Here is an 11,219-nt window from a genome sequence, read left to right as displayed (position 1 = left end):
AAAAAGTGTAGAGATGATTAGTGGCGAGGAGGGTGGGGCTGCTCACGGCACTTCCCAGATGGGTTGACTTTGCCTCCAGAGGTCAAGGAATAATCTGGAGTTTGCTCTGGCCTCTAGTGGGTAGAGACCAGGGTACTGCTCAACAACATCCCCCCCCCACGAGACAGCCCCTCCATGAACATCAAGTGTGCTGAGGTACAGGCCTTCTACCCCAGGCTCCCCCATCCCAGTCTCACAAGAACAAATGCATTAGCCCTCAGGACCCCAGACTCCCCAGAGAAGCAGTCCCATCGGACCCTTCTCAACCAAGTGCTGGGGTTAGGGGAGAAAGAGCTGATGGGATTCCTGTGAACCCAGAGCAGGGTAGATGCCAAGGGAAACCAAAGGTATATAATCCCATAATCAAGCCTTCACCTCTGCTCCTGGACCTGCTCTAACCGGCCTTGCTGGAACTTAAACAACAAGCCTAGGCCCCACCTCCATCCCCCCTTGTGCGGGGACAAGGAGTATCGAGTTCCCCAGGACCTCCAAGCACTTCCTCCCCCACCCCCATGGGAATGGCAAACACGGTGTGTACCCACAGACCTCTGAGAGCACCCACACTTCCACTTGGCCTCCTGGACACTGACCTCAGGAGCTCTCCCACTGCCCCTGTCCTGCCCCCAGAGCCCAGAGTCCTGGCCCAGCCTCAGGCTCTGGCAGCCTGTCCTTCAGATTTGCCCAAGAGTTGGGTAACTAAGGCCAGTGCCTGGGGCAGAAGCCCAGAACAGACATAGCTTGAGGGGTAGGTTTTACTTGGGAGATGGGGGAGAGGTCTCCGTGGGGGATGGGAGTGGAGGGGGGCATGAGGTCTGAGCTCCTTTCTCCTGGGGCTCCACCACCCCTCCCTTCTCCCAAACCCTCCTTCCACTCCTGGTATTCAGCCCAGCCCACCCCAAGGGGCCTGAGAGAGAGAGACGCTGAGAGTGGGGAAGAAGTTGGCTGAAGGAAAACACACAGATCGCGGAGCAGAGACCGTCAGAACAGGACAGAGACGGCGGCAGAAATCCAGAAACAAGGTACAAGAGCCAGAACGGCCAGCAGGGTTGGGAAACAGGCCTCTGGCCATGAGAAGACGCTGGCCCAGGACAGAGGGGCCTTGCCTAAGGCCACGTCAGTGACAGAAATGGACTTGAACTCTGAAAAATAAAACCCAGTGCCCAAAGAGTTCCTGCTCTCACCCTTGACTCATTGTGCGCCACAACCCAGCCCCCCCAAAACCGGGCCCAGGGCCCCGAATGGCACGAGAGGCCCCTGCCCCTCTCCGAGGAGATGAGCGCCAGGGCCGGTAGGCGAGCAGAGATCAGCATGCAGGGAGCGGGAAGGTGCCCTGGCGGCTCACGCCCAAGGCTGTATTCCAGCTGGCTGGGAGCCCCAGGGCGAGCACTGTAAGGCAGGAAGATGGGAGGGGATTAAAGGTCGCTGGGAGAGCAAGAAAGGGGGGCAGGGAGTGTCAGCAGAGATGATTTAAAGGCTGCCCCCGCCCCCCTTAGGGACACCCAGAGCTGCAGGACACACATCTGGGCAGCTCCGAGGTCTGCAGCTGAGCAGGTAAAGGGCCAGGCCGGGGTGGCTCTCAAGAGCGGGGTCATTGGCTGCCTCTCCCTGTCTCCCGGACTGTCAGGGTCTCCCTGGTCACCGCCTCTGGGGGTGCTCAGGGTCTCCGGCTGTGTCTTTCTGGGGTGCTCTCTGGGACGCTATTCATTCACTTGACAATGTTTTGGGGTTCCCGGCCAGGACTGGCACCAGGGAGCTTCACCCAGAGGGTGGCATCTCGCCCTGGAAAGTGACCAGTCCCTCAGCACAAGAACACTGGAGCCCCTCTGTCTCTCTCTGCTTCTGCTCCCGGCTTCTGCCCTCCCTCGGCCTGCCTTGGTCTGGGCCTCTGCCGACCTCTCTGAGGTCCCCTCTGTGTCTCTGTTTCTCTTCTCTCTCCGTCGCTCATCTCCCTCAGTCTCTGTGGTCAGCCTGCCTCTGCCCTGCTCACCCTCGGGCTCCATCTCTCAGGATCCAGCTCCGGTCTCTCGGGAAGTATCTCCCTCAGCCGCCCCCTCTCTCGCCTCTCTCGAGTTCCGTCTCTTGCTCTCGTCTCACTCTGCCAGCCTCTCTGCTGGGATTTGCTATCTGGTTTCTATCTTTGTGTCTTGGTTCAGCTTTCCCTGTGCTGTGTGTGTCTCTCTGTATCTCGTCTCCATCTGAGTTGGTCTCTAGATGGGCGGACAGACGGATGGGTGGGAGGTGAGTGATGGGTGACAGGTCCTCACACCAGCCACGGTGGGCGACGGCAGGCAGCCGCCTCCAGCTCCTTAGAACTCTCCGTTTCTGTCCCTGACCTGCGTGGTCCCGCCCTCTCTATTGTCTCCATCACCGGCTTGCTTACTGTCTTTCTCTCTGTATTTTGGATTTTCTCTTTTTTTTTTTTATTAAAGATGTATGTTATTTGTTCATGCATACAAGAAATGGGGTGTAGGCCAGAGAGGCAGGGGGTGAGAGGACTCACCAGAGACAGAGCGGGGAGCAGAACAGGCAGATCAACTGAAGTCCACTGCTGAGGGGAGCAGCGGGAGACAGGAGAGGTCTCTGCGCCCTGTGGGTCACTCCCTGGCCGGGGATCGAACTCACGCTGCAGTGGCCACAGACAGCTGCATGGTGCTGAGACTTCACCCCTGCACCACCAGGGAGACCCTGCCTCTCTCTCCTCTCTCCACTCGCCTTCACTCAGAGCCTGGGGAAGGCAAGTTCCAGAGGGGACAGGAGTGAAAAGCTCCAGTTCCCTGCTCAGCCCCACCCTCCCCCACCCCACCCCCCACCCCTACAGACACCTGCACCTGTCTTCACCATGGACAGTGTGAGCACAGCCATCCTGTTCCTGCTCCTGGCTCTCGTGTGCCTGCTTGTGACCAATGGCTCCAGAGGCAAGGGACGGCTGCCCCCTGGCCCCAGGCCCCTCCCATTCCTGGGTAACCTCCTGCAGCTTCGCTCCCAGGACATGCTGTCCTCCCTCACCAAGGTGCAAGGGCCTACGTTTGGGGGTGAAGGGAAGGGGTGGGGCCCGGGGCCCGGGGCCCCCTCTGACCTCTGTCTTCCCACGCCCAGCTGACCAAGGAGTACGGCTCGGTGTACACAGTGCACCTGGGGCCCAGGAGGGTGGTGGTCCTCAGCGGATACCAAGCGGTGAAGGAGGCCCTTGTGGACCAAGGGGAGGAGTTCAGCGGCCGGGGAGACTACCCCGTCTTCTTCAACTTCACGAGGGGCAATGGTAAGCCTGCTCCATCTCCATCTCCATGGCCTCTTGTATGTTAGGGGAGGGAGTCAGGATGAGAGACCGTACAGCCAGCTTCGGGGCCACTGGGGCACCCCTCCCCCGATCTCACAACAGCAGACGGAGGGCAGCACCAGCCTGGGGGTGTCTGTGCTCCACCCACGTGAACCCCACCGCCACCTTGAACTGCCTCCCAGCCCGGTCCCCTCCCCCTCCACCCGCCCCTGCTCCTTCTCACCCAACCACATCACCAAACTGCCACCTCAGCCAAGTGGCCCGATGATCTGACCCCAGCCCTCACTGTCCACTTCAACCTTTGCTCCACATCTACCAGCAACGCTGGCTACATCTCACCCCAACCTCCAGCCCCTTTAAACCCTGTCCCCAAGTCCGCATCTCATCTGTTATCCGCCCCGCCCCATGTTTGAGTCAGGCTGAACTCTATGGCCTCATCTTCTACCGCTATCACCTACGACGCCAGCAGCCCCCAACCCACGGTCAACCCCACCACCACCTCCACCTCATTAAGCTCAACTTAACCCCAAGCAGTCAACACTTCTACCCAACTCCACCCCCTCACTGACCTCAACCCAACTTTCCGTCAACCCCTTAATCTCCCTGCGTGCTCCATTGTCATCCCCAGCCCAGCCGCTCACGCCATGCCCACCCATCTGGCACATCACGAACCCAGCACTCTCCTGACTGAATACCCTGTCCCCCGCAGGCTTAGAAATTGTCTAGCCTTTGGGATTTTTGTAACACAAATGTCTTCTGGAAAGAGAGGGAGGGAAGGAGGGAAAGAGACGGGAGAGAGATAGGAAGGGAAGTCCTCTGATTAGAAAGGGGAAGCCAAGGATTTGCTTGCTTTCTAGACTATTCTTCCTTGAAAGAGTTCCTAGTGTTCCCCCACAGCCTGTGCACAAGATGGGCCACAGATTACCCCCGGGATTTGGAACTGGGGAGATCTGGCTAACAAAAAAAAAAAAAAAACTTACATATTGAATATATAAGTACCCTTTCCCAGACTTAATCTTACAAGCACCTCTGTCCAGATAAAGCAGATAAAGGAAAAAGAAAGCAGATATAGCAGGTGCCAGGGGGTAGAAACAAGGCACTTGAGAAAGACACCTTGCTACTTTTGCACAGAAAACAAGTGGCGACACATGTTGCCTATTATTAATACTAATTAATGCAGCACTTACCAGCTGTGTGCCTTTGGGCAAGTCACCTCCCCTCTCTGATCCTCACCGTGCTATCAAGAGAAGCTTGTTACAAAAAGCCCATGAGATAATGCATGCAACGCAACACCTCATCGTTTTTCTTCTCTAGCATCTAGTTCCCAGCTGGTTTCACAGGAACCAAAGATGAATACACCCGAGAGGGAATCCTGCTTTAGCGCCTGGTCCTGTGAGGCCCCGTCACCAGGCTGCATGGCCAGAGTGGGCTGGGCTGGAAGGGAGAGGTCTGGGTTACTATGGGAGGCCAGGAGAAGCACCTGACTCAGCCAGGAAGAGATGACCAGGAAGGCTTCCTGGAGGAAGGGACCTCTAAGCTAAGGTCTGAAAAATGAAGATGACCCGTCAGAAATTGATATGGTGTGTTCAGGAGGCAGGACCTTGTGTCCAGGTAGAAAAAAGAACAGGATCTGTCTTGTTCCTGGAGGAGCCCCCGGGGTCCTCGTTTTCCTTGTTTCTCTCCCTTATTGTACATTCACAAACCTATAAGCAGTCGCCCACAGGGGCCAATGCCAGGGGCACAGTGGGGCCCAAGTGTAAGTCCCTTCCCTGCCTCTGGAGGGAAGCCCCAGGCCCTAAGAAGCTGCAAGGAGCCGCCCATCCGCCTGGAGGGCCAGAGGGGGCTGGTGTGAAGCCCTGGGAGAGGGCGAATCCAAACTCGCCATCTGTCTCCCAGCAAACATCAGAAAAAGGGACCCAGATGGCAATCATCCGGGGGCAAAGCACTGACTGTGCCGGCCCTCCTCTCCTCCCCAGGCATCGCCTTCTCCAATGGGGAACGCTGGAAGGCCCTGAGGAGGTTCTCTGTCCAGATTCTGCGGAATTTCGGGATGGGGAAGAGGAGCATCGAGGAGCGGATCCTGGAGGAAGGCGGCTTCCTGGTGGAGGAGCTGCGGAAGACTGACGGTCGGTGCCGAATTCACCTCCATGCTACTTAGGGGTCTAGACTGCCCGATCCCATAGCATGAGTGTCAACTCGAAATTCCTGGAGGCGCCTGGCTGAGGCAGGAGGGTGTGGCGCCCTGGGGGTGAATCCGCTGATGTGTGGCGTTTGGGGGGGGGCAGCTGTGGCACAGTCGCTGGTGGTACTTTGAGGCGACTAGCGGAGTGGTCGGGGGTGCAATGCCAGCTGGGGAGGGACCCCAAGCTAGTAAGCGGAGGACCCAAGATTGAAGCCCGTGTCTTAGGGACACCTAAGTCCACACTCAACACAGGAGTGCCACCGTGGCAGCCCTTGCTGGACACCAGCCACGGACTAGTGTTAACAGTTTTACTCTCCCAGCACTTCTAGGAAGTTACGACTGGAGATGAGGCTCAAGACCCCAGACGTTAAGTCTGTGCAGAAGTGCCAGTGCTGGAGTCTTAAACCAGGACAAAGCTGTCAACCTAAGGGGGGGGGGGTGGATTTAAAAGAACTGCTATTACACGACACTGTTCAAAACATTCTGCAGAATTTCAGCCCTTGAAAAATCACCCAGACCGAAGGTGTAGATTCTCCTGTAAGTCCCCTTTTTTGGAGGCAAAGAGAGGCAGAGTCCTCTAGCCTGATCTCCAAATGTTGCTAGCCTGAGGGAGATGGTGATGAGGCAGGCGGTGCAGCAGGGATTAGATGATGTGATGTAAGTAAAAGGATAGTATCTGCATGCATGAGGCTCCTGTTGTCACTGTGATAAATTACTACCATCTCAGGGACTTAAGCAACTCAAAGTGATTCTCCAGCAATTCTGGAAATCAAAGTTTACACTGGGTTAGCAAGGCCAATTCCTTCTGGAAGCTCTAGGGGGCAGTCCATTTCCTTGCCTCTTGTAGCCCCTAGAGGCCGCCGGCAGTCCTTGGCTTATGGCCCTTCCTCTATCTCCAAAGCCAACGCTACTGCATCTTCCAACGTCATCACCTTTTCCTGCTCAGACCCTTCTGCCTCCCACTTACAAGGACCCCTGTAGTTACATCAGGCCCAACCAGCTAATGCAAAATAACACCCATCTCAAGATCCTACACTCAGTCACAGATCCACGGGTTCTGGGAGATTAGGAATGGACATTTGGGGGAAACGGGGAGGCATTATCCAGCCTACCACACCACCCTGCTTTCCCGTGGGCCAGCCCTCTGGCAGAGGCCTTCCTATCACACCGACCCTTTACAATCACCCCTGGAGGAGACCCATGGGAAGAACCCATTTTACAGAAGAGAAAACAGGCTGGGAAGGGAAGTAGGGAAAACTAAGGTCACGTGGACACTAAGTGGCCAAGCTGGGCTCCAGACTATGTCCATCAAACTCCAGACCCCGTATCTGGGGTGTGCCACCATGTGACAGCTAACCACGTGGGGAGGTGGTTGTTTGGGGATTGTTTTCTGGAGTGTGTTCTGTGGTTGGCTCACTCAGTGGGTGTTGGGCGTGTCCTGTGGTGTCTGTGTTGTCATGTAACACCTGTCCGACGGAATCAGACCCGCTGATGTGGTGTGGCCACCACCTGCCTGTCCAGTGTCGGGTATCGTCACTGACGGGCTGCAGGGTGTGCTGGCCTCGGTGCTGCAAGTCCCTTAGGGCTGTTGTTCTGCATGTTCTGTGCTGCGATGTCACATTCCCTTGGGTGCAGTGCACAACCTCCTCTGTTGCTGCATGAGACCTGAGGGGTTGCACGTGGCCCCTGATCTGCACCCCCTGACCCACCCGTCCCTCACCCTCAGGCAAGCCTTTCGACCCTACGTTTGTGCTGAGCCGCTCTGTGTCCAACATCATCTGTTCGGTGCTCTTCGGCAGTCGCTTCGACTATGATGACGAGCGTCTGCTCACCATCATCCGCCTCATCAATGACAACTTCCAAATCATGAGCAGCCCCTGGGGAGAGGTCAGGAGGCCTAGTTAGGGGTGGGGGGAAGTCGCAGGATTTGCGGCACAAAGCCGGAAAGTGGGCTGGGAAGGGGTTGCCACCCAACTGCTTGACTGCCCCTCCACCCCAGTTCCAGGCATCGCCTAGCCACGCCCACTCCCTGCGACCGCACAGGCGCGCATGCGCACACCCACACATCCATCTTCCCACCGCCTGACCCCTCCGGAACCTAGAGACCCCTCTCCTACTACCTTATGTGTCCTGACCCCACTGGCAACGCGCACCTGCACGTACACACAGCCGCGTCTCCCAATTCCTCTAACTCTGTCCCACGCCCAGCTGTACAACATCTTCCCGGGCCTCCTGGATTGGGTGCCTGGGCCGCACCGACGCCTTTTCAAGAACTATGGGAACATGAAGGCCCTCATCGCCCGCATCGTCCGTGACCACCAGGCCTCCATTGACCCCAACTCTCCCCGGGATTTCATCGACTGTTTTCTTACCAAGATAGCACAGGTAAGCCCTTCTCAGTGCCGAGGGTGACCTGGGCTGTCGCTGGTCTGACCTGCTGCCCCTGCCTCATGCCAACAAGATCCTGGGTTGAACGGGCTGGGTAGGATCTCCCCACAAGCAGAAAACGAAGCTGGCACACCTGCTCAGCTGGACTGGAGCCCAGAGCCGTTCCGGGCCACGGCCAATTAACAGCTCGTTAAGAAATCGTTAAAGCTCTGTGCAAGACATTACTTGTGGGCCCTGCGGTTGAGATTCTTCCCTACCCCGCCCTCTCGCGCTCCCCCAGTTCCCCAGAGGAAAAGAAGTTACACCAGAGGGACTTAACTGGCACCGAGGAGCAGTTGTGCAGGTTACAGGGAGCAGGTCACACGGGTTCACATAGGGTAATACCTGACACCCCACTCCGCAACCGGCGCAGGAGAAGCAAGACCCGCTGAGTCACTTCTACCTGGATACCCTGCTGATGACCACACATAACCTGCTCTTCGGCGGCACCGAGACGGTGGGCACCACACTGCGCCACGCCTTCCTCGTACTCATGAAGTACCCACAAGTGCAAGGTGCGCATGGCCCTGGGCAGGTGGGGAGGACCGCTCGCCGCTAAGCCCCGCCCACAGGAGCTCTGGCCCCGCCCCCAGCCTCCACGCTGGGTCGGCCCAGGAAGCCAGCCCCGCCCACACAGCGTTGTCGGGTACCCCAGCTCCCCGAATCCTGACTGAATCGTTCCGGGAACCCTGGCCACCCGGACTCTGCAGCGTCCGACCAGGATGGGTACCGTCTGAGCTCATCTGAGGCCGGTCTAGGGGGGCTCCGAAGACCCACCCGCCGACCTAGCCTCTGGAAGCCCTGCCTAACCCAAACCCTCCGCTCACCGTGGTCTCAGAGCCCGGCTTCCCCCTCCGCGGCTCCCGCTCACCCACATTTGCGCCCCTGCTGCCGCCCCCAGGTCCAGCTGACTGGACCCCTCCCACCCTTGTGCACGCCCCTGGCACCTTTTCCCTGCCCATCAGGCCGTCTGATGCCCTGCACTACGTACCCCCTCCCTCTCCAGTTCGCGTGCAGGAGGAGATCGACCGCGTAGTGGGACGGGCGCGACGTGCAACCGTGGAGGACCGAGTGGCCATGCCTTATACCGATGCGGTGATCCACGAGGTGCAGCGCTTCGCGGATGTCATCCCCATGAACCTGCCGCACCGCGTCATTCGGGACACGAACTTCCGCGGGTTCCTGATCCCCAAGGTGCCCTGGACACTGGCAAACGATATCATATCGGGCACCCTAGGAAGAGACATCCCTGGCACCTGACAGCCCAAGGCTCTAGCCAGGAGGGGCCCAGGCCCCCAGCAATCAACACATAGCTCCTGGCAGCCTGAGCCCTAACGACAGACATCGTAAAGCCTCTACAGCCAGACCCCTTACCTCACGCCCTTCCCAGACCCCATCCTGTACCACAGTGGGCTGGATCCATGTGGATGTACCCCCATGACAGTTTCCCTTGCTAGGACCCATCTCCAGAATCTCCAGGGTCTGCGACTTCGCCCTGGGGGTCTCCTGTGCCTAAACCCTGTTTTTCAGAACCCTCTCCCTCTCCCCAGAAATCCCAAACCTGCTCCCACAAAGGAGTGGAGGCATCCCACACCCAGGCTTGAGACAGCTTCCAGGACCCATCACTGAGAACCCCAGACAACCACACATGTTTTCTGGAACCCTGAGAGAGTCCTATGCTCAGCACCCCCACTCCCTCATCAGGTCTCCAGGACCTAGTCCTATAGGGTGGAAATCCTACTTTGAGACCCTCCAAACCTACTTTGAGTCCCTCCAAACCTTCTCAACCACTGATCCTGCCTCCCACCTACACAGGGCACAGATATCATCACCCTCCTGAACACAGTCCACTATGACCCCAGCCAGTTCGTGAAGCCCCAGGAATTCAACCCTGAACATTTTCTGGATGACAAGCAGTCCTTCAAGAAAAGCCCTGCCTTCATGCCCTTCTCAGCCGGTGAGAACAAAAGTCATATTTCTGCCTACATCCTCCCAGTCTTAATTCCACTCTCCAAGCCCTCTGGCTTCATCCTTCCTCTCAAGTCTGCTCCTAGAGGCAAGTAACGACTAAAATCCTGGTGAGGTGGGAGAATCATTTAATTCCTAAACGGTCACTGTGCGTATCACCACTGGGTGGCGCAGGTGAGGTTGTTCTAATATTCTTAGAACCCGACAGAGGATGGTGGGGGGATAAAACCTATTTTACCTAAGTAGGGGGCAGGCAGGGTGGGTGGGTGAAAGAGAGAGAGAGAGAGAGAGAGAGAGAGAGAGAGAGAGAGAGTGCTATAACAGGGGTGGACATGAGCTTTAAAGCTAGATCCATATAAACTGTTATCTCTTCTATAGCCTTGAATGTTACTTCACCCCTCTGTGCCTCGATGGCACCGTTAAAGGAGATAGTAATAAAGCCGCCTCTCGGAGTTGCTTTAAGACTAAACTAGCAGCGGGGTAGCACTAGGGTAGAACAGAAGGCATAAGTCCTGCGTAAACACTGCATTGTCTCTGATTTATCTGCATTTACCATTCACCACAACCTCATGAGGCACACTGTTAGCATCCCCATTTGAAACGTCCAGAAACGGGCGGCTGGCGCCAGACCACAAACCTTCCAGTCGAAGAGCCAGGTCCGAACCCATGTCTCATATCAGCCAGGTTATTCTGTCTGGCCCACGATTTCCCTAAAACGTGTTTCCCAGACCTGTAGTGAGTAGGTCTGTGAGGTCCCCCACGGTCGTTTTTACATCTTTTCCTCTGGAAATATGGGGGCGGAGCCATTTGCGTCCCTGGCTCACACCCCCGCCCCACGCCCTCCGCAGGACGCCGCCTGTGCGTGGGGGAGTCGCTGGCGCGCATGGAGCTCTTCCTCTACCTCACGACCATCCTGCAGCGCTTCACGCTGCAGCCGCTGGGGGCGCCCGAGGACATCGACCTGACCCCGCTCAGCTCCGGTCTGGGCAACTTGCCGCGGCCCTTCCAGCTGTGCATGCGCGAGCGCTGACGCCCGGGCGCGTCCAGATCCGCCTGCAGCCAGGAGGCCGCCCGAAGGGGGTCTGCACGTACCTCTTGCCGTTCCACTGTCTGCCTCCATCCCTGTCGCTGTCACCTCGCTTCTCACCGCGCGCCGGCCCCATGACCGTCCCCTGTTGCTGTTGTCTTTATGGGGTCTGCGCCCCCAAAGACAGAGAACGACATGGAGGAGGAAAGTGTGCGCCTGGTTTTATCTACAGAACTCCGTCTCTTGCACGCTCTGTGGAGGGGAACTTTTTGTATCACATCCTAATAAATTATCTTTAA

General features: G+C 57.3%; 1 protein-coding gene across 1 annotated transcript; it reads left to right on the top strand.

The window, feature by feature from the left end:
- The first annotated feature begins 1,512 nt into the window (after nucleotides 1-1,512).
- LOC101620352 (cytochrome P450 2F3) lies at nucleotides 1,513-11,219 on the top strand. The gene is made up of 10 exons (XM_004694135.2): nucleotides 1,513-1,590; nucleotides 2,858-3,049; nucleotides 3,136-3,298; nucleotides 5,293-5,442; nucleotides 7,225-7,385; nucleotides 7,707-7,883; nucleotides 8,299-8,440; nucleotides 8,932-9,119; nucleotides 9,741-9,882; nucleotides 10,742-11,219. Exons 2-10 carry the CDS (start codon nucleotides 2,879-2,881, stop codon nucleotides 10,921-10,923), a joined length of 1,476 nt encoding a protein of 491 aa, XP_004694192.1. The 5' UTR covers nucleotides 1,513-1,590; nucleotides 2,858-2,878; the 3' UTR covers nucleotides 10,924-11,219.

Source organism: Condylura cristata, unplaced genomic scaffold, assembly GCF_000260355.1.
Source record: "Condylura cristata isolate star-nosed mole 26May11 unplaced genomic scaffold, ConCri1.0 scaffold00041, whole genome shotgun sequence".
NCBI lineage: Eukaryota > Metazoa > Chordata > Mammalia > Eulipotyphla > Talpidae > Condylura > Condylura cristata.
The sequence above is the reverse complement of the archived record's forward strand: the minus strand, read 5'-3'. Positions and strand labels throughout refer to the sequence as shown.

Coding starts and splice junctions, on each gene's coding strand:
- LOC101620352 (XM_004694135.2), top strand. CDS start 2,879: ATGGACAGTGTGAGCACAGCCATCCTGTTCCTGCTCCTGGCTCTCGTG. Junction 5,443..7,224: donor GGAGCTGCGGAAGACTGACG/GTCGGTGCCGAA, acceptor CCTCACCCTCAG/GCAAGCCTTTCGACCCTACG. Junction 7,386..7,706: donor TGAGCAGCCCCTGGGGAGAG/GTCAGGAGGCCT, acceptor TCCCACGCCCAG/CTGTACAACATCTTCCCGGG.